The sequence below is a fragment of the Nerophis lumbriciformis genome, linkage group LG09 (assembly GCF_033978685.3).
Source record: "Nerophis lumbriciformis linkage group LG09, RoL_Nlum_v2.1, whole genome shotgun sequence".
Lineage (NCBI taxonomy): Eukaryota > Metazoa > Chordata > Actinopteri > Syngnathiformes > Syngnathidae > Nerophis > Nerophis lumbriciformis.
This window is the reverse complement of record NC_084556.2, coordinates 49,811,438-49,832,231: the sequence shown is the minus strand read 5'-3', so window position 1 is coordinate 49,832,231 and position 20,794 is coordinate 49,811,438. Positions and strand designations below refer to the sequence as shown.

Sequence of the window (20,794 nt, the reverse complement as noted above, 5' to 3'; positions counted from 1 at the left end):
TTTTGTAACGAATGTTTTTGTCACACCATGCACGCCGGGGCGTTTTGAGTCTGTGTTGCTTTTTATTATTCATGCTTGTTTCTCTTCAGTTGTTCTGCATGTAGCTTGATTTCCTCCGTGTGCGGGACCATGTAGAATACTGTAGACCCTGGGCAGGATCTTGGACCTCATGCTATATTGATATTATATATTAATATAAACGGTGTTTTCCCTATGGAGAAAGTTAAGTTATATAAGGCCTGTGCACTGTGGGCTGCCTTTCAGGTCCAACTGTCCACTCTAAGACATGACATCATGATATACAAATATAAATGATTTATGCTGGTGAAATAGTAAAGATTCTTAATAAATCTTATTACATTTACAACAATTCTGCTTTATCGAGCGAAGCGTTGTTTATTTGGACCACTTTGCTACTATAGCCACTAGATGGCAGTACAAACCATTACAAAAAAAGACCCCGGGCCTTCTGAGGACAGCAAAAGAAGGAAGACCTGCTCCGAGTGCTCTGGTCGGTAAGCTCATTGTCACTTCATCATCCATAAAGTTTCATTATCACCTCCTTTCACTTTCCTCATGTCTGACCGCCGTGCATCTGCTCCTGAATCCTCTCCAGGACCTCCTGCATCCGTCTCAGCTGCACACAAATCAACTCCAATGAGACTTGCTGTGTTGCAAATGTTTGAGTGCTCTGAGTACGCTTCAGTCAGTATACGGTCTACACCAGGTGTGTGCAAAGTGCGGCCCCTTTAACGGCCCATTAAAAAACACTATTAAAAATGTGGAATAAAAGAGAAAACACAAAAAGTTGACTCTAATAACACAAAGCTACCATGCAGGCTGGTTTTTCCTTAAAACTATCATGGCTCAAAAAATAATAATGAACCAAAATCAAAGTTATGATTTATTGACCTATTTAAAACGCAAATTATTTCACATCAAATATTCCACTTTGAACATTTTTTGGTAGAAAATATTGTATATTTTGTTTTGTTAGGCATAAAATAACATGAAAAAATAAACACTTACAGGTAAAAGCCAGTAAATTAGAATATTTTGAAAAACTTGATTTATTTCAGTAATTGCATTCAAAAGGTGTAACTTGTACATTATATTTATTCATTGCACACAGACTGATGCATTCAAATGTTTATTTCATTTAATTTTGATGATTTGAAGTGGCAACAAATGAAAATCCAAAATTCCGTGTGTCACAAAATTAGAATATTACTTAAGGCTAATACAAAAAAGGGATTTTTAGAAATGTTGGCCAACTGAAAAGTATGAAAATGAAAAATATGAGCATGTACAATACTCAATACTTGGTTGGAGCTCCTTTTGCCTCAATTACTGCGTTAATGCGGCGTGGCATGGAGTCGATGAGTTTCTGGCACTGCTCAGGTGTTTTGAGAGCCCAGGTTGCTCTGATAGTGGCCTTCAACTCTTCTGCGTTTTTGGGTCTGGCATTCTGCATCTTCCTTTTCACAATACCCCACAGATTTTCTATGGGGCTAAGGTCAGGGGAGTTGGAGGGCCAATTTAGAACAGAAATACCATGGTCCGTAAACCAAGCACGGGTAGATTTTGCGCTGTGTGCAGGCGCCAAGTCCTGTTGGAACTTGAAATCTCCATCTCCATAGAGCAGGTCAGCAGCAGGAAGCATGAAGTGCTCTAAAACTTGCTGGTAGACGGCTGCGTTGACCCTGGATCTCAGGAAACAGAGTGGACCGACACCAGCAGATGACATGGCACCCCAAACCATCACCCAACCATGCAAATTTTGCATTTCCTTTGGAAATCGAGGTCCCAGAGTCTGGAGGAAGACAGGAGAGGCACAGGATCCACGTTGCCTGAAGTCTAGTGTAAAGTTTCCACCATCAGTGATGGTTTGGGGTGCCATGTCATCTGCTGGTGTCGGTCCACTCTGTTTCCTGAGATCCAGGGTCAACGCAGCCGTCTACCAGCAAGTTTTAGAGCACTTCATGCTTCCTGCTGCTGACCTGCTCTATGGAGATGGAGATTTCAAGTTCCAACAGGACTTGGCGCCTGCACACAGCGCAAAATCTACCCGTGCCTGGTTTACGGACCATGGTATTTCTGTTCTAAATTGGCCCGCCAACTCCCCTGACCTTAGCCCCATAGAAAATCTGTGGGGTATTGTGAAAAGGAAGATGCAGAATGCCAGACCCAAAAACGCAGAAGAGTTGAAGGCCACTATCAGAGCAACCTGGGCTTTCATAACACCTGAGCAGTGCCAGAAACTCATCGACTCCATGCCACGCCGCATTAACGCAGTAATTGAGGCAAAAGGAGCTCCAACCAAGTATTGAGTATTAGACATGCTCATATTTTTCATTTTCATACTTTTCAGTTGGCCAACATTTCTAAAAATCCCTTTTTTGTATTAGCCTTAAGTAATATTCTAATTTTGTGACACACGGAATTTTGGATTTTCATTTGTTGCCACTTCAAATCATCAAAATTAAATGAAATAAACATTTGAATGCATCAGTCTGTGTGCAATGAATACATATAATGTACAAGTTACACCTTTTGAATGCAATTACTGAAATAAATCAAGTTTTTCAAAATATTCTAATTTACTGGCTTTTACCTGTATAATCGACAAATACATCTGAAATTGATCTAAAGATTTAAGAGTTAAAAAAAAAAAAAGTATGATCTATTTTTAATGTTTCTTGGACCTTGGATTTTTAGTGGATTTAAAAAAAATAATTATGAATTGAAACAAATGTTATGAATTACTGACCTATTCAACTTTGAACATTTTTTTATAGAAAATATTGCATATTTTATTTTGTTGGGCATAAAACTAAAAAAAAAAACACATAACAATAAAAACGTATAATTGACAAATCTGAAATTGATCTAAAGATTTAAGAGTTAAAATAAATAAAAAATGCATGACCTACCGGTATTTTTAATACTTTTTCTCGGATCCTTGAGAATTTTTGTGGGATTTATTTTCTTTAAACTGTCATTGATGAAAAAATAACGAATTCAAACACATTATGAATTATTGACCTACTTAAGGCGCACATTATTTCACATCAAATATTTCACTTTGAACATTATTTTGTAGAAAATATTGCATATTTTATTTTGTTGGTCATAAAACCAAAAAATAGCATGAAAAAAATAAAAACTTATAATCGACAAATTAGATCTGAAATTGATCTAAAGATTTAAGAGTTTAAAAAAAATGGATTACTTACTTCTTGGATCCTTGAGAATTTTTGTGGGATTTTTTTTCTTTAAACTGTCATTGATGAAAACAAAATTAATTCAAACAAATGTTATGAATGACTGACCTATCTAAGGCTCCAATGACTTCACATCAAATATTGCACTTTGACATGTTCTCTGTGGAAAATATTGCATTTTTGACATAAAACCGGGTTGTTTTCTTTTAATTTTGTTTGAACAAAATGAGCATAAAATATAAAAAAATATGATAAAACTTCATATCGACAGATCTAACATTGATCTAGAGATTTTAGTGATTTTTAACATTTTTATGATTGATTATGATTGAGACCCTTGCGGGTCCCCTGGACCAGACTTGAGGGGAGCCCTTGAGGCAAAAAAATCAAATAAAATCTATATACTGTATTTTTTTATTGGAAAATATTAAAATGGCCACCGTATGCTTGGATTTTTCAGTGTGCGAGCCTCAGTTTAAAAAGTTTGGACACCCCCAGACTCCACTGTGCACTCAGTTCTTGCGTACGTGAACATTTACAGTGTAGCGCTGTGAGTTATTGATTGAGTGAGTCATTGTGGGCTGAGTATACTCATTGTTTAAGAGTGACTGGGTCAATGATGACTGAAAAAATAATTGATATGTATAAGTGAGTGAGTCAACTCATTGACAAGTGTGTCATTTATGAGAGGGTGATGACTGAGTGAGTCATTGATGACTGAGTCAGTTATGGGTGAGTCATTAATTAATGAGTCATTGATAAGTGCGTTATTGATGATTTGAGGACTGAGTACTCATTGATAAAGTGATACATTTAAGAGTGACTGAGTCATTGATATATGAGTGAGTCATTAATAAGTGAGTCGTTATGAATGAGTGATTGAGTCAGTCATTGATAAGTGGTTCATTGATGATTGAGTGGGCCATTGACGACTTACCTATTGCTAGGTGACAAGAGTCACTGATGACTGAAAGAGTCATTGATATGTGAGTCGTTTATGAGTATGTGATGACTTGAGTAAGTCATTGATAAGTTAGTGAGTCATTGATAAGTGCGTCGTTTGAGTAAATAATGACCGAGTGAGTCATTGGTAAGTAATTCATTCATGACTAAGTGAGTCATTGATCATTGAGTCATTGATGACTAAGTGAGTCATTGATTACTGAGTACTCATTGATAAGTGCGTCGTTTGAGTAAATAATGACCGAGTGAGTCATTGGTAAGTAATTCATTTATGACTAAGTGAGTCATTGATCATTGATGACTAAGTGAGTCATTGATTACTGAGTACTCATTGATAAGTAAGTCATTTAAGAGTTACTGTGTCATTGATGACTGAAAGAGTCATTGATAAGTGAGTCATTTATGAGTGAGTGATGATTGAGTCTTTGATAAGTGAGTCATTGATTAAGTGAGTCATTGATTACAGAGTACTCATTGATATGTAAGTCATGTAAGAGTTACCAAGGCATTGATGACTGAAAGAGTCATTGTTGACTAAGTCATTAATGCGTTTTAGAGTCATGTATGGCTGAGTGAGTCATTGATATGTGAATCATTGACGAGTGAGTTAATTAGACAATGATGAAAAAGCGAGTCATAGTCATAGAAGTTAGTGATTCATTGTTGAGTGAGTCATTGGTGACTGCGTAGACATTAAGTGAGTCATTGATGACAAGTGAGTCATTGATGGCCAAGTCAATAAGTAATTCATTTAAGATAGTGTGAATCATTGATAAGTTAATGAGTCATTGATGACTGAGTGAGTCACTGATGACTGGGTGATATCAAGTGAGTCATTTGGTAAGTGAGTCATTGATGCCTAAGTCATTGATAAGTGATTCATTTATGCTAGTGTGAGTCATTGATAAGTTATGAGTCATTGATGAGTGACTCATTGATGACTGAGTGAGTCATTGATCCGTTAGTGAGTCATTGATGGATGAGTGAATTAGTCGTTAAGGAATAAGTGAGTCACTGATGACTGTGAGTCAATGAGTGAGAGAGTGAGTGAGTCAATGATAACCGTACCTCCTCATTTTTTTCAAAAATGAGTCTTTCTTTCTCCGAGTCAAAGGCGGCGAGGGGTAGCGGGACGTCGACGTCGCCTCCTTCTCGACACCTCTCCCGCAAGCTAAGGCACAGACAAACAGGAAGTGAGGTCAATCCCACAATGCATTGCTCACGAACCTCACTGACTCGCCTGCGCTCCCTCTCCTGGACCACCATGCGCGTCATGTTCTGGATGCACTGGGCCCGGTAGTTCTCGTAGTGGCTCTCCCGGGTCACGTCCTTCAGGTCCTGCATGTGCGTCCTCACCAGCATGTCCCTCAGCAGCAGGAAGTCCGAGTGAGCCGGACTCTCCACTGGACGAGCAACGAGACGCTCGGTGAGCAACGGTGCGGCGGCCGAGCGAGCGTTTAAACACGTGAGCGGGAACGAGATACCTTCTACCACACCCCAGGGGTACGTGCGACCCTTGACCCTGCGGCCTTTACTCTCCACCAGGACGTTGCTCCCGATCACGGCGAATGGGACGCTGTCCTGCGGGGGAGGCAGACCGCAGAGAAGTCAGCAAGTGAGGACAGCACGAGGCCGAGAGCTGACTGAGGAACCTTGAGAAGCTGGTCCTGCCTCTTGAAGTCCTCGTCCTCGTCCGAGTCGCACTCGGCAAACTGGTAGATGTCGATGCCGAAGCGACGCATCTCCTCACGGACCTGGACCGCGTGGGGATGTACAAAAACAGTGTCAACCCTCAGACTGGAGGTGAGGGACTACTTAGGACTGGAGTCCAAGGTCTGTGTCCCACCTTCATCTTCTTCCTGCAGACCTCAGCTGGGGTCAAACTGTCCGCTTTGGCCAACACAGGAATGATGTTGACTTTGTCATGCAAGGCTCTCATGCACTCCACGTCCAGAGGACGCAGCCTGGGGCGACACAAACGTGGAGTCATGTGATGACTCACACTTTTAAGTACACTTCATTAAGTACACTGTGTACTTTCTTCAGCTTGTGCACATTTCAACAGTGAATGATAGGAGTGCACAAAAAATGGATTCACTTCCGAATCACTATTCTCATTCAGACCGATTCATAATTTAAAAAAAAATAATCGATAAAAATACACACACACACACACATATATATATATATATATATATATATATATATATATATATATATATATATATATATATATATATATATATATATATATATATATATATATATATATATATATATATTAGAGATGCGCGGATAGGCAATTATTTCATCCGCAACCGCATCAGAAAGTCGTCAACCATCCGCCAGCCACCCGATGTAACATTTGATCAGAACCGCACCCGCCCGCCATCCGCCCGCACCCGCCCGTTGTTATATATCTAATATAGACGATGCAAGGCATTAGTGAGGTTATAAAGCTTTTGCCTGTTAAAGAAAGGAGACTGATCCAATGCAGCACAGACATTCGCGTGCCACGCTGTCACGACCCAGACGCACACCAGTGCGCAATCATATGGGAGCCGCGCTGAGCGCACCTCCAAGCGCGTCTTGCTGCCGGGTATGGGCCCAACGCTCCAGCGCCATCCATTTTCAGGGCTAGTTGATTCGGCAGGTGGGTTGTTACACACTCCTTAGCGGGTTCCGACTTCCATGGCCACCGTCCTGCTCTCTATATCAACCAGGGTGAGCCCCACCCCTTTCGTGAGCGCACTGCGCGCGGAGTGACCCCTGTTACGCGCCCCCGGCAACAGGGGTGGCGGGCAAGTAAGCTGCGCGGGCGGAGCGCGCGGAGTGACCCCTGTTACGAGCCCCCGGCCACGGGGGTGGCGGGCAGGTAAGCTGCTTACCTGCTGCGCGTGACGCCGGCCGCGGCGAAGGCGGACGAGGCGGGGTGTCGGTGCGGTGGGCGTGGTGGTGACCCTGGACGTGCGTCGGGCCCTTCTCGCGGATCGCCTCAGCTACGGCTCCCGGTGGGGGCCTTCTCCGCTCCGTAAAAGTGTCCATCTCTTTTTTTTTTTTTCTTCTGTTGTGGCATATGCAGCAGGTGCCTGCTCGTTTTTCGTATGTGGGTAACAACATTTAACTATGTATATATATTTCCGAATTGGTTTAACTGCCACCCGCCTGAATCTATTTAAAATCTAATTTTTTTTTATTTCAACCGCCCGATCCACGGATAATCCGCGGACTCCGCGATTGTGCCCGCAAACCGCGCATCTCTAATATATATATAATTTTATTTTATTGTTTTATTTTATTTTAAAGAATCAATAAAAATTAAAGCTGCAAGCAGCGATGGACGGGACCGACTTTGAGGGCTCATAAAATCCAAACCGGAGCAGTAATTAAAACTCTTTGATCAACTTTTAATCCGAAGGGTTCAATCTCTCTCCTGTGCTAATTTGAAGCCGACACGACAAACGCGCTCAGAGGAGATAATGTTTGAAAAAAGGTGACTGTTTTTACACAACTTTTGTTTTGAAGGGGGAATTGCAAACTTCCTGTTGATTTTTGCTGGGGATTGTCAGTGTATGAAATATAGGTCTAAGTGAGACCTACATAGAGGTTTTTGTTTCATGTCTCTACGACATTCCCACTGGGAGTTACAGGCAGTTTTGTCTGTTTTCTTCCTAGGGGGCGCTAGAGCGTAATTTTGAGTTTTGGGATTTGTTTTTTTGATTAGATCGCAATTTTCGCCAGTCCTGATGTGTGTGTCTAATTTGGTGAGTTTTGAAGCATGTTAAGGGGGTCAAATTACAGCTCAAAGAGGCGGCGGTATAATAATACAACGCTAGAAATTCAATAGGGTCCTCTGTCCCAAAGGGACTTGTTCCCTAAAAATGTAAAAGTGTAACCAGAAGGAGCTCTTAGTATACAAAATAATACATTGCGAAAATCAGTTTGAATCTAGAATCGTGTTAAATCGCAAACCGAATCATGAGCAATGATGAGGAGATAATGTAATTTATCTACTCAGTGGCCTAGTGGTTAGAGCAGGGGTCACCAACCTTTTTGAAACCAAGAGCTACTTCTTGGGTACTGATTAATGCGAAGGGCTACCAGTTTCCATCCATCCATTTTCTACCGCTTATTCCCCTTGGGGTCGCGGGGGGCGCTGGAGCCTATCTCAGCTACAATCGGGCGGAAGGCGGGGTACACCCTGGACAAGTAGCTACCTCATCGAAGGGGCTACCAGTTTGATACACACTTAAATAAATTGCCAGAAATAGCCAATTTGCTTAATTTACCTTTAACTCTATGTTATTATTAATAATTAATGATATTTATCTTTGTGGAAACACTGATCATCTTAATGATTTCTCACAATATATATATATATATATATATATAGAAACAGATAAATATCAATATGCAACACTTTATTTTTATATTTTTTCTCAGTGCACATTTTTCAAATTGAACATTTTCAAATGATCACTTCTAAGACAGACTTGTGAAATCACAATATCCCATTTTAACTAGCTAGCCACTAACATTTTTTAACAAATCATGAATTACTTTGCACCATGTTTGTACAAATAATAACTCATGTAAAATACAAAAGTCAACTCTCACATTTTTAAGTAAATCATGTCACACTTTGAACTGGACACCAAATCTGTTATCTGTTTCTTTGTCAGTTAGTGAAGACCAAGTCTTTAAAATATTTTCTTGGATTTTCAAATTCTATTTGAGTTTTGTCTCTCTTAGAATTAAAAATGTCGAGCAAAGCGAGACCAGCTTGCTAGTAAATAAATACAATTTAAAAAATAAAGGCAGCTCACTGGTAAGTGCTGCTATTTCAGCTATTTTTAGAACAGGCCAGCGGGCTACTCATCTGATCCATATGGGCTATCTGGAGCCCGCGGGCACCGCGTTGGTGACCCCTGGGTTGGAGTGTCCGCCCTGAGATCGGTAGGTTCCCCGGCCGAGTCATACCAAAGACTATAAAAATGGGACCCATTACCTCCCTGCTTGGCACTCAGCATCAAGGGTTGGAATTGGGGGTTAAATCACCAAAAATGATTCCCGGGCACGGCACCGCTGCTGCCCACTGCTCCCCTCACCTCCCAGGGGGTGATCAAGGGTGATGGGTCAAATGCAGAGAATAATTTCGCCACACCTCGTGTGTGTGTGACAATCATTGGTACTTTAACTTTTAACTTTAACTTTTTTATTGAACACCAAAGCTCTTCTGTTATTGTATCATTCATTTATTATGTATAAACTATTGTGTTGAAGTCTGGGGAAATTGTTATAAATCCCATCTACAGCCTTTAGTCACTCTGCAGAAAAAGGCCATTAGGATTGTGTCCAATGTTCACTACAGACATCATTCAAATCCGCTATTCATGGAGTTAAAGCAACTTAAAATGCACTTTGTGATCAACTTTAAAACTGCTCAAATTATGTTTAGGTTTAGGGCATCCCAAAACTCTCTACCATCCAATATACAGAACCTATTCCAGGATAGAGATGCTCACCATAGTTACAGTCTAAGAGGAAACTACAAATTATATTTGCCTAAATTTAGAACTACTTTAAAATCAATGTGCATTTTAGTGCGTGGAGTCACTCTGTAGAACAACTTAGGGGACGAGTTAAAAACCTGTTCTAACATGATTCAATCTAAAATACTGTTTAAAAAATAAGTACTGAAGAAGAACGAGGAGGAAAGAGAGTGATGCCCTCAGCACAGAGCGGTGGGAGAGAGGTGTATGGTCAGAGAGTGTTTGGGGCTGTGTGTATGTGTGTGTGTTTTGTCTTGTCTTGTCTTGTCTCATACTAACAGTGGTACTATTGTATTCTTAGTGTACAGGAGTTTTTCTTGTTTGTGTTTGTATGGTATTGTTCTTGTATTATATTGTTTATGTTAAATGTGGAATGAGTGAGAGGGGTTGGGATATTATAAGCATCTGCTTCATCCAACCCCTTTTCAAGCCTTGCACAAATGTCTCTGCCAAGATGTAAGAAAAAAAAAAGTGTTGTTGTACTGTGCAGGTTTGAAATAAATACTTCAATTCAATTCAATCATTAGTTGCCCCAAGATTCCCACTGCAAGCGAAGGTATTACTGTTGTTGTGCACACACTTACTGGAAATAGCCATTGCAATATTGATTTACTTCTTTTTTTTCTTTTGTCTTTCTTCTTCTTTCCTTTTTTTACGGTGACATGCAATCACTCCGCTGAGCATTATCGCTAACATCTGGATCGCCCCTGAAGACTTCTCCTTACTTCTCCTTTTGTACAAAATTTAAAAAATGTTTTTGACTTGTTCTGCGAAGGATACAACTTTTTCACTTCTGATTCCATACTGATATTGGGGTCTTGAGTATTGGCTGATACCAATACTGATCTGATCCGATATCAGCTGGAATCATACATACTTATTATTTAGTAGAGTGGATTGTTAAAAAAGGTTTGATCGAGTGAAATTAGTCAGACAGAGAACAACAGTACAGTAGGTATGAAAAACACTAACCTATTTTTCATTAACCCCCTCGAATGGACTTATGCTGTCTTTAAGTTAAAGTGGAGAGGTAGTTATTTTTTTTGTTTTTTTTTGGCAACACCGAGGGACCGCAATAATTTCTGAAGTTAAGCCAATGATAGTACGTTGGCTGATGCAGACACGTTTGTTACTGGATACTTTCTATTACAATTTGTCTATATCTGGTGTGATAGCCTGCAATATTGTTCAGTAAAAGACACTTATTAGATATTAGGGTGCAAAAAAACATTTTTTATTTACATCCAAATCGCGTTTTGTTTTCTTCCCAATTCTAAATCGATCCATACTTTTCGAGAATGGTTTATAGAAGAAAAAAACACGTTTTTTTTCACGCAAATACAATTTTTTTTAAGAATACATTTTTGGATTAAAACATAAATAACTATTTTTATTGATAGAACTATCATTATTGACAGAGTTGCTTTTATCAGGTATTGTATTTGTACATGTCATTGCTTTGTAAATGCCTATCCTCAGGATTGTTGCTCTATTTTCTCTAATCAGATTGATTACCTTTCTGTGATTCTTGCAAATAAGAATAGCTTTTGTAACCTGTAACCTGTTTTAAAAGGTTTTATTATCATTTATGTACCAAATAATATATTACGAGAATTGTGTTAATTCCAGAATTGTTTCAGATTCTAATCTTCACCCAAAGAATCTAAATCGAATCATCCAATGATTCCCACCTCTATTAGATATGTTTAGCTTGTGCGCGATCGTGTGCTTAGCTGTTGTGTAGCTGCTGGATCCTAGTTGCCTATAGCCTTTAACCTTTTGTAAATGACTTGACTAAAATAGAAGAAATGGTGTGCTCTTTGGGGGACATTTAGATGTCAATTGGCTGTCCAGCTTTGCAAAAGTAAACTGCTGCAGGACTGCTCGTATCGCACACGATATCACACATGCAAGCGCATACATTCCGATACTTGCTATTTTGATTTCTTGTTTTTTATCAGACCGATTATCAGTGTCTGATCAGCATACCACCATTCTCTGGTGTTCCAGTGCTTCAAATTAGACAGAGATTAATGTTTGGTAGCCCCTTCCGCTACGTTGGTGGTTAGTGCGCAGTAACGTGCACTCACCATTTTCAGTGTTCTAAGTTTACGTCCGGGTCATGACAGTGCACTGGGTTTTGCCGTACGGCACTCAAAAGTATGAAAGTACTCCAATAGAGCCACAGATATAGGATTAGTGTGTTTTAGTAAACAAGGCACGGGGCTTACTAACCCGTGTCCGTAAGGAGAGATGAAGTAGAGACAGCAGTGGACTCGATTGTCTTGGATGTTCCTCCTGTTGAGGCCACTCTCGTCCCTGAAGAACTGCTCAAACTGCTGCTCGATGTAGTCTTCTATGTGCTTCCAGCTGGCGGGAACACACACGGGAACAGCTTCGAAATAAAAGCCTGTGGCGTGACCTTGCCCACGAGCACACAATGCTGACCTTTGCATGTTGTTGACGGCGTCTCCAAAGCCTGGCGTGTCGACGATGGTGAGCCTCAGCTTGATGCCCTTCTCCTCGATGCTAACGCTGTGCTTGACGATGCCGACAGTCTGACTGATGCGTTCTGCATTCAATTAAATTAATTACAATTATTTGTAATTTTAAAAAATACATTTATTTCAAACATTTTACACACACATTAATCATTTTTTTTAATTCTTTAAAAAAATTTTTTTAATTAATGACCGTAATATTTTTATTTTTTATTACACACACATACACATTAAACAGATGAAAGACATCAAACACATTCTAAATTACAACTTGTATAGAATGATGTAGAGCTATAACACACATCATTACTTATCATTCATTCTAGTGTGAATGAATCATGGGTTCTCACTTTTCTGTGAAGCGCTTTGAGTGTCTAGAAAAGCGCTATATAAATCTAATCCATTATTATTATTATCAAGTTTTTTAATTGACCATGTCAATGGAATCAACAGTAAACAATGGCGGGTGTCTGTGTACTCCTGTGTTCATTGTCATGCCGTTGCTACACACTCCCAACATCGTAACCAAATTCTGCTGCAGTTTCTCTACTTTTGAATTCCTAATTCCTACACGTTCATTTCCATTGCTCTTAGAGTATTTAATAACACAAAATATTAAACGCGTTACATGTTTTTTTTTAAGGCAAAATTTGAAGAAAAAAAATACAAGACGGATGGATGATAAATGTACAATAGACAAGATCATTTTCAAGTTTTTAAAACTATGACTGGACAATTCATTGGCTTTAATGACAGGTTTATTTAATATTGTGGTTTTTTTAAACTGCTCAACATGAAATGGACATAAATACAATTTTAATGACAACAATAAAAAAAATACCTGCATTGCGTTGGGTATCTCCGACAGAATTTCAATTCTTACTGTAGGAGCACTTGCATTCAGAGGAGAGGAGCTACAATATGTTTAGATACCAGTTTCACGCATTAATAACACAAAATGTGGATTATTACCATCATGGTTTGATTGTCGAATATGTTTCGTAATCTGTGATAGTTCTATCTGAATACGTTTCTGGTATTCTGTACATTGCATGTTACAAAAGTTAATGGTCTTTATATCGCCGCATGACAAATTTTTTTAACCTTCTCTATTTATTACTAAAATGTAATATTCAGCCTGCTAAATATTCTGTAATTGAGGTGTGTCAACCAGAACATGTTGTAAAAAAATATATATACATCACCCCTCCCAGATGAGATGCATGATTTATGATTTACAATAAACTTCCAGGGCGCAAAGAAGCGAGGAAACGCCTCGCCAGTCGATCATGTCGAAATTGTACATAGGGTTGTGATCACGGCGCCGCTATAAATAGTTTGTCTGCATTAAGTTAAAGTTAAAGTTAAAGTACCAATGATTGTCACACACACTAGGTGTGGCGAAATTTGTCCTCTGCATTTGACCCATCCCCTTGTTCACCCCCTGGGAGGTGAGGGGAGCAGTGGGCAGCAGCGGTGCCGCGCCCGGGAATCATTTTTGGTGATTTAACCCCCAATTCCAACCCTTGATGCTGAGTGCCAAGCAGGGAGGTAATGGGTCCCATTTTTTTCATAGTCTTTGGTATGACTCGGCCGGGGTTTGAACTCACAACCTACCGATCTCAGGGCGGACACTCTAACCACTAGGCCACTGAGTAGGTTAGCGCTTATAATAACAATATCACTAATACTTGGTTAATATTCAAATCACAAAATGTAAATGGAGTATTGTTAGCACTTTTTGGAAGGTAATTTATTGGATTTTATGGGCGGAATAGAGGACCTCCCATTGGCTCCGTTGTAGCCGTACTTTTATTTATAATGCATAAAAAACAAAAAATCCATGTGTCGTCGTGTCTTTCGTGATTGTGAAAGAAAGGCAAAATTCCCCCAAAAATGCAGTTCCCCTTTAAAAGTACATGTTTGTAGCAATAAATATGATTACAACAGTTTAACATTATGTTTGTGTTCAATTACCGGTACAGTAAGTGTGTTTATCCTAAACCAGTGGTTCTTAACCTGGGTTCGATCGAACCCTAGGGGTTCGGTGAGTCGGCCTCAGGGGTTCGGCGGAGGTCAAAACACACCCGACTCGTCGTGTAAATACAAACTTCTCCCTATCGGCGTATCACGGATACGGCAACAGCTGACTGGTTTGCAGGTGTGTAATTTGTTGTGAGTTTATGCACTGTGTTGGCTTTTTTGTTTGAACAAGGTGATGTTCATGCACGGTTCATTTTGTGCACCAGTAATAAAACATGGTATGGGGAACATATTCACCATTAATTAGTTGCTTATTAACATGCAAATTGGTAACACATTGGCTCTTAACTACTCATTATTAAATACTTATTAATGCCTTATTTGGCATGGCCTTATTATAACCCTAACCCTCTAACCCTGGCCCTAACCAAATAACTCTAAAGTAAGTCTTTGTTACTTAGAATATGGTCCCCTAGTGTCCAAAAAAAACTCTAAATTAAGTCTTTGTTACTTAGAATATGTTCCCCTAGTGTCCAAAAAACTCTAAATTAAGTCTGTTACTTAGAATATGTTCCCCTAGTGTCCAAAAAACTCTAAATTAAGTCTTTGTTACTTAGAATGTGTTCCCCTAGTGTCCAAATAACTCTAAATTCAGTCTTTGTTACTTAGAATATGTTCCCCATACTAAAGTGTTACCAAAAACATATAACTTTGTCTTGAATTTGAAAAAAAAAAAAAACATTTTATTTTTCACTAAAGACGGGTTCGGTGAATGTGCATATGAAACTGGTGCGGTTGGGTACCTCCAACAAGGTTAAGAACCACTGTCCTAAACATTCCTGACACTTCATTTTACACACTATAACATTTTTAAGTCTTTTTATTTTTTGGACATATACCACAATAATATTGTACTGTGTTGGCTTTGTTGTTTGAACAAGGTGATGTTCATGCACGGTTCATTTTGTGCACCAGTAATAAAACATGGTAACACTTTAGTATGGGGAACATATTCACCATTAATTAGTTGCTTATTAACATGCAAATTGGTAACACATTGGCTCTTAACTGCTCATTATTAAATACTTATTAATGCCTTATTTGGCATGGCCTTATTATAACCCTAACCCTCTAACCCTGGCCCTAACCAAATAACTCTAAAGTAAGTCTTTGTTACTTAGAATATGTTCCCCTACACTCTTAGAAATAAAAGTGCTAAGTAGAACCATATAAGGTTCTTCGGCTCGTCCTCATAGGAGAACCCTTTTTGGCTCCAGGTAGAACCTTTTTATAAAGGTTCCACCTGGAACCCTTTTGGAGGGTTCTACCTAGAACTGTGTGTGTAAGGTTCCACCCAGAACCCCCCATGAGAGGTTCTACAAAGAACCCACGCAGGGAGTTCCACTAAGAACCCTTTCATGTTTCAAGGGTTTCATCTAGAACCCACACAGGGAGTTCCACTAAGAACCCTTTCGTATTTCAAGGGTTTGATCTAGAACCCACACAGGGAGTTCCACTAAGAACCCTTTTGTATTTCAAGACTTTCATCTAGAACCCACGCAGGGAGTTCCACTAAGAACCCTTTCGTATTTCAAGGGTTTCATCTAGAACCCACACAGGGAGTTCCACTAAGAACCCTTTCGTTTGTCAAGGGTTTCATCTAGAACCCATGCAGGGAGTTCCACTAAGGACCCTTTCAGGTTTCAAGGGTTTCATCTAGAACCCACACAGGGAGTTCCACAAAGAACTCTTTCATGTTTCAAGGGTTTCATCTAGACCTGACACAGGGGGTTCTAAAAACATCCCTTTTCAAAGGTTTTCACCGATAACCGTCTTGTCTTCTGAGGGTTCTATAAAGAACCATATTGTATTCTACAGATCAGTTTAGTTCATATTATATTGTGGTCATTTATCATGTTGACATTGAACAAACATTCAAAACATTTTAATGAGAAAAACATTTATTTAAAGATAGGCACCATTATTGGCAAATGTTATCAGGAAGTATGTCCCTGGTGACACAGGATCTTACCCATGCTTTCAACAATCCCTGAAGAACTCTTTCTTCCAAAAACGGTTCTCTGGATCAAAATAGTTCTCACTGGAACCCTTAGTGTTAGTGAGAACCCTTTTAAAACCAATTATTCAGAAAAGGGGTTTTAAAGGGTTCTCTGGATCAAAATGGTTCTTACTGGAACCATTAGCGTTACCAAGAACCCTTGAAAAACCCTTTCTTCAGGAAAGGGTTTTTCAGAAGCAAATGGTTCCAGTTAGAACCTCAGCCCTTGTAGAAGAACCCTTTTAGAACCCTTATTTCTAAGAGTGTAGTGTCCAAAAAACTCTAAATTAAGTATTTGTTACTTAGAATATGTTCCCCTAGTGTCCAAAAAACTCTAAATTAAGTCTTTGTCACTTAGAATATGTTCCCCTAGTGTCCAAAAAACTCTAAATTAAGTCTTTGTTACTTAGAATGTGTTCCCCTAGTGTCCAAATAACTCTAAATTCAGTCTTTGTTACTTAGAATATGTTCCCCATACTAAAGTGTTACCAAAAACATATAACTTTGTCTTGAATTTGAAAAAAAAAAAAACATTTTATTTTTCACTAAAGACGGGTTCGGTGAATGTGCATATGAAACTGGTGGGGTTGGGTACCTCCAACAAGGTTAAGAACCACTGTCCTAAACATTCCTGACACTTCATTTAAGTCTTTTTATTTTTTGGACATATACCACAATAATATTGTACTGTGGCCTTAATACCGTGATAATATCGTATCGTGAGATTTTAGATACCGTTACATCGCTAGTGACAATCTACTTTTTATGTTACCAATGCACGAAACTGTAATCTAAACACGTAAACTCCACTTCTCTGCATGCATTTTCCACTGTGATGACGTCTCATGGCGATTGCGGATGAAAACGGTCTTGTCTTGTCGGAAGAATCGACTTTGGACCTGGCCTTTCCTAACGTGCCCTTTTCTTTGTCTGTTCGCTGTTTTTGCCTGTTTGTGGCTCCACTCAACAGCAGCTGAACTCAAGATGAATTTTCCCAAGCTACGGAACGGGTCAGACGGGATACGCGTGGAAAAAATGTGCGCCTTTAATAAAGGGAGTTTTGTAAACGCGTCATTTTGGCGTTAACTTTGATAGCCCGAGTCTGTTTACTTGATTCTGTCCAATTTGAGCTCTGCTCACCTTCTGCATTGGGAAGCTTGCGGTCCTTGTAGAGGTCGGTGAGGAACAAGCTGTTGATCAGAGTGGACTTGCCGAGGCCGCTCTCTCCTGCGGGGACACAGAGACAATACGTTGCGCCTGTGTGTAATTCATAAGCGTCATATCGTCCGAAGACGTACCTGCTACCATCAGAGTGAACGTGAAACCTTTTTTCAGCGTCTTCCTGTGAACCTGACTCGGCAACGTAGCGAAACCGACATATTCTTTGTCCTGGTCCTGCACAAGCACACATTTTGTTCATCTTCAAGCGCACGGCGGTCGGGATAAACAAGCGAACCTCTGGCGAGTCGTAGGAGTCCAAGCGCCCCCAGGGGCTGAGTGGGCGGGAGGCGGGGCTAAGCGGCGAGTCCAGAGAGCCCTGAGACGCGAACGGTCTCCTCGCAGGCTGGAACGATGAATCGGAGCCAACGCGGCTCGGCTTGAGGGGGGCGATCGCAGGGCGGCAGGGGGCGGTGCGAGACACAGGAGGCGGAGTTCCAGGGAGGCTGGGGCGCCGCCCGTTGGCGGTGGCTGCCGCCGCACCCTCGTGGTTGACTGACATGCTGTGGCCCGAGGGGAGGTCCCTCATGGCGTACGGGAACAGGACGCTGTCTTGGTCCTTCACGGACAGACTGGCCAGCTGGGCAAAAAAAGAGGGAGAGTTACAAGCTTGACCCAAATATAATCAGATCTGTACTGGCTGCTGGCGGCCATGTTGTCTTTTGTTGGAATAATTGTTTGTAAGTTATCACAAAAGAAATGTTGTATTATGAATGCTGTATTTCGAGGCCTAACAAGAGGAAGAATGCTCGTGAAACGCCACTGTGATTTCAACACGGACAGATGGCAGGATCTGCTCAACTCCCAGAGGAACTCTCTTTGAAGTGTTAAACGAACTCTCTTTGAAGTGTTAAACGAACTCTCTTTGAAGTATTTCACAAACTCTCTTCCAACTATTTGGTAACTGAAGTCAACGCTATTTACGACCCGCTGCCCTCTTGAAGTCACTGTGGTCAGGAGACGGGAGGGGTTATCCATTGTCCTCCAACACCTGCCCCAGCTGGATCCAGGAAGAGCCCAAGCCCGAGAAATCCGCTTCTTGGACTTCAAAGCGACCGAAAACAATGACTCTTTTACACACTTACCATTCCTGCTGTGACATGTGTTGCTGCGTGAACATTGAATATTGTAATAAAGAGGAGACGAAAACCTTCTTCGTCAGAGCGTGCTAAGACACTGTAAGAGGTTACAGGTTGACGCATGTCTCTCCTCAATTGAGTCCAAATTGAATTCTGTCTCTGTTTGATTCTTTGCCTTCATCAAGAAGACTCAGCAGCGGCTACACTTCCTTAGAGTCCTCGGGAAGTACAACCTGAAGCCTGACCTGCTGCTGACCTTCTACCGCTCGTCCATCGAGAGCCTGCTGACCTACTGTATTACGGTATGGTACGGCAGCTGCACTGTAGCAGACAGGGAGAGGCTGCAAAGAGTGGTCAAGACGGCTCAGAAGATCATCGGCCGCCCTCTCCCCTCTCTGACGGACATCTACACCTCCCGCTGCCTCAACAGAGCCAGTGCCATCATCAAGGACAGCACCCACCCTGGCTCTGACCCGTTCCACCTGCTGCCCTCTGGGAAGCGCTACAGGTGCATTAAAACCAAAACAAACAGGCTAAAGAACAGCTTCTTCCCCAGGGCCATAACCATCCTGAACGGACTGCCCCATTGTCCCTCATAACTGCCTTCTCTTCGGTGCAATAACCCATTCCACCAACCACCCTGTTTTTGTTTTGTTTTTTCATGTATATATTCATTTCACACCATATTCATTGCACTTCTACATTTTTTATATTTTTATATATTTGCACATTGTTTTTCTAGCATGCACACATCGCACTGTATGGAATGGCCTCAATCTCGTTACCTTGCGTAATGACAATAAAGCTGATTCTGATTCTGATTCTGATTTTGTCTTGTTTAATAGATGTCCTGTGTTTGAACGTGACATCTTTCTTGGTTGATTAGCGGAACATTTATCCCATGATTCCATTACATCCTAATCCTTCTATCAGACGGACAATCTGGACCACAAAGGCCTCTCCTAATTCGCTCGACCTTTGACACCTCCTTCTGCGACATCGCAGCTCGGTTCTGGGACCGATCAGAACCACTCAGCTCACGCCACCGTGGGCTTAACAACGACTCTCATCTGGCCTCCTTACCTGTCGTCTGTCATTACCCACAAAGCTTTGCAGCAGCAGCTTAATCCCGCCTCTAATGCCCTAGCAGGGATGGGGGGGTTGTAGATTTAACAAACAATGGAGCTACAAAGAACACAAACGTCTCTTACCTCCTTTTCTGACAAAGTTGCAGCTGTTACAATGGGGAAAAACACACGTTACTGTACCGATTCAAATGTATAAGACTGTAAAACCTTGTATCGGCTAGTGTGTATAAAGTTATAAACAAGGTAGTATATAAAGAGGTCTAAACAAGCTCCTATTTAAACAGGTATAAGCAAGCTGGTGTAAACAAACTACAGTAGCATATAAAAAAAGTAAGAAGACAGTTTATAAAGAGGTGTCAACATACAGTAGCATAAAGAGGTAGAAGCTCCTATTAGTACACAAGCTAGTATTTAACAGGTGTAAACAAGTTCGCATATAAAGAGGTGTACACAAGCTAGTATATAAGCAGATGTAAACAAAACAAAAACAAAAGCTAGCATTTGAACAGGTGTAAACAAGCTAGCATATAAAGAGGCGTACACAAGCTATAATTTGAACAGGTGTAAACAAGCTGGTAGTACTTGTAGTCAAACTAAACAGATATAAACAAACCTTTGGCGTTGCTGCGGAAGCGAACAGGTGAAGACATGTGCTCCATGGCGCTCACAACAAACACACAAACACGCTAGTACGCACACGCACACAACAGGGACACACACACACACACACAGGCGGGTACGCGCACCTCAGAGGCGACTCGAATGAGGCGCGTTCGCGCCGCTGTGACGTAATTAATATTTTGAGAATGGTTTAATCATTTAAGCTTAAAAATGTACGCTCAGTGAAAACTACGAGAGCCAACGTCATATTATTAAGTTAAACTAAGTCGTGACCAACATTGACTATGAATGATCAATATTAAGACAGTTAACCGTATAGTCGACATGACATATTTACCCCGAATTAGCATATAGGTAAGTCATCAGCCAGTTTTACGTTTGTTAGTTCGGCCAAACAAGACTATTATACCATCATGTTTGATTTATATTATTGTAATGTTGGCCATTCGACGTGTATTAGGGTGTTAATTTTACTAATTAAAATTAGATAGTACTCCTTATACAGG

The 20,794-nt window shown here is 40.6% G+C and overlaps 1 protein-coding gene across 2 annotated transcripts; it reads right to left on the bottom strand.

Moving 5' to 3' along the window:
• Positions 1 to 376: 376 nt before the first annotated feature.
• Positions 377 to 20,411, bottom strand: septin4a (septin 4a). 2 transcript variants are annotated; one of them, XM_061962966.2, is made up of 13 exons: positions 20,281 to 20,405; positions 19,791 to 19,813; positions 17,739 to 18,080; positions 17,581 to 17,677; positions 17,423 to 17,509; positions 12,188 to 12,311; positions 11,975 to 12,109; positions 6,034 to 6,151; positions 5,840 to 5,941; positions 5,672 to 5,768; positions 5,428 to 5,590; positions 5,256 to 5,358; positions 492 to 637 (listed from the first exon to the last, which is right to left on the bottom strand). In XM_061962966.2, exons 1-13 carry the CDS (start codon positions 20,324 to 20,326, stop codon positions 575 to 577), a joined length of 1,500 nt encoding a protein of 499 aa, XP_061818950.1. In that variant the 5' UTR covers positions 20,327 to 20,405; the 3' UTR covers positions 492 to 574. The 2 variants fall into 2 exon arrangements, with proteins under 2 accessions (XP_061818951.1, XP_061818950.1); XM_061962967.2 differs by lacking the exon at positions 19,791 to 19,813 and having other exon boundaries at positions 377 to 637; positions 20,281 to 20,411.
• Between the last annotated feature and the right edge of the window lie 383 nt (positions 20,412 to 20,794).

What these genes read in the sequence shown, in the direction of transcription:
- septin4a (XM_061962966.2), bottom strand. Translation starts at nt 20,326, where the DNA reads ATGGAGCACATGTCTTCACCTGTTCGCTTCCGCAGCAACGCCAAAG. An exon ending in TCTGCAGGAAGAAGATGAAG is followed by an intron (nt 5,942 to 6,033) that starts GTGGGACACAGA and finishes CACGCGGTCCAG; the next exon opens with GTCCGTGAGGAGATGCGTCG. An exon ending in TTTTTGAAAAAAATGAGGAG is followed by an intron (nt 638 to 5,255) that starts GTACGGTTATCA and finishes ATTTGTGTGCAG; the next exon opens with CTGAGACGGATGCAGGAGGT.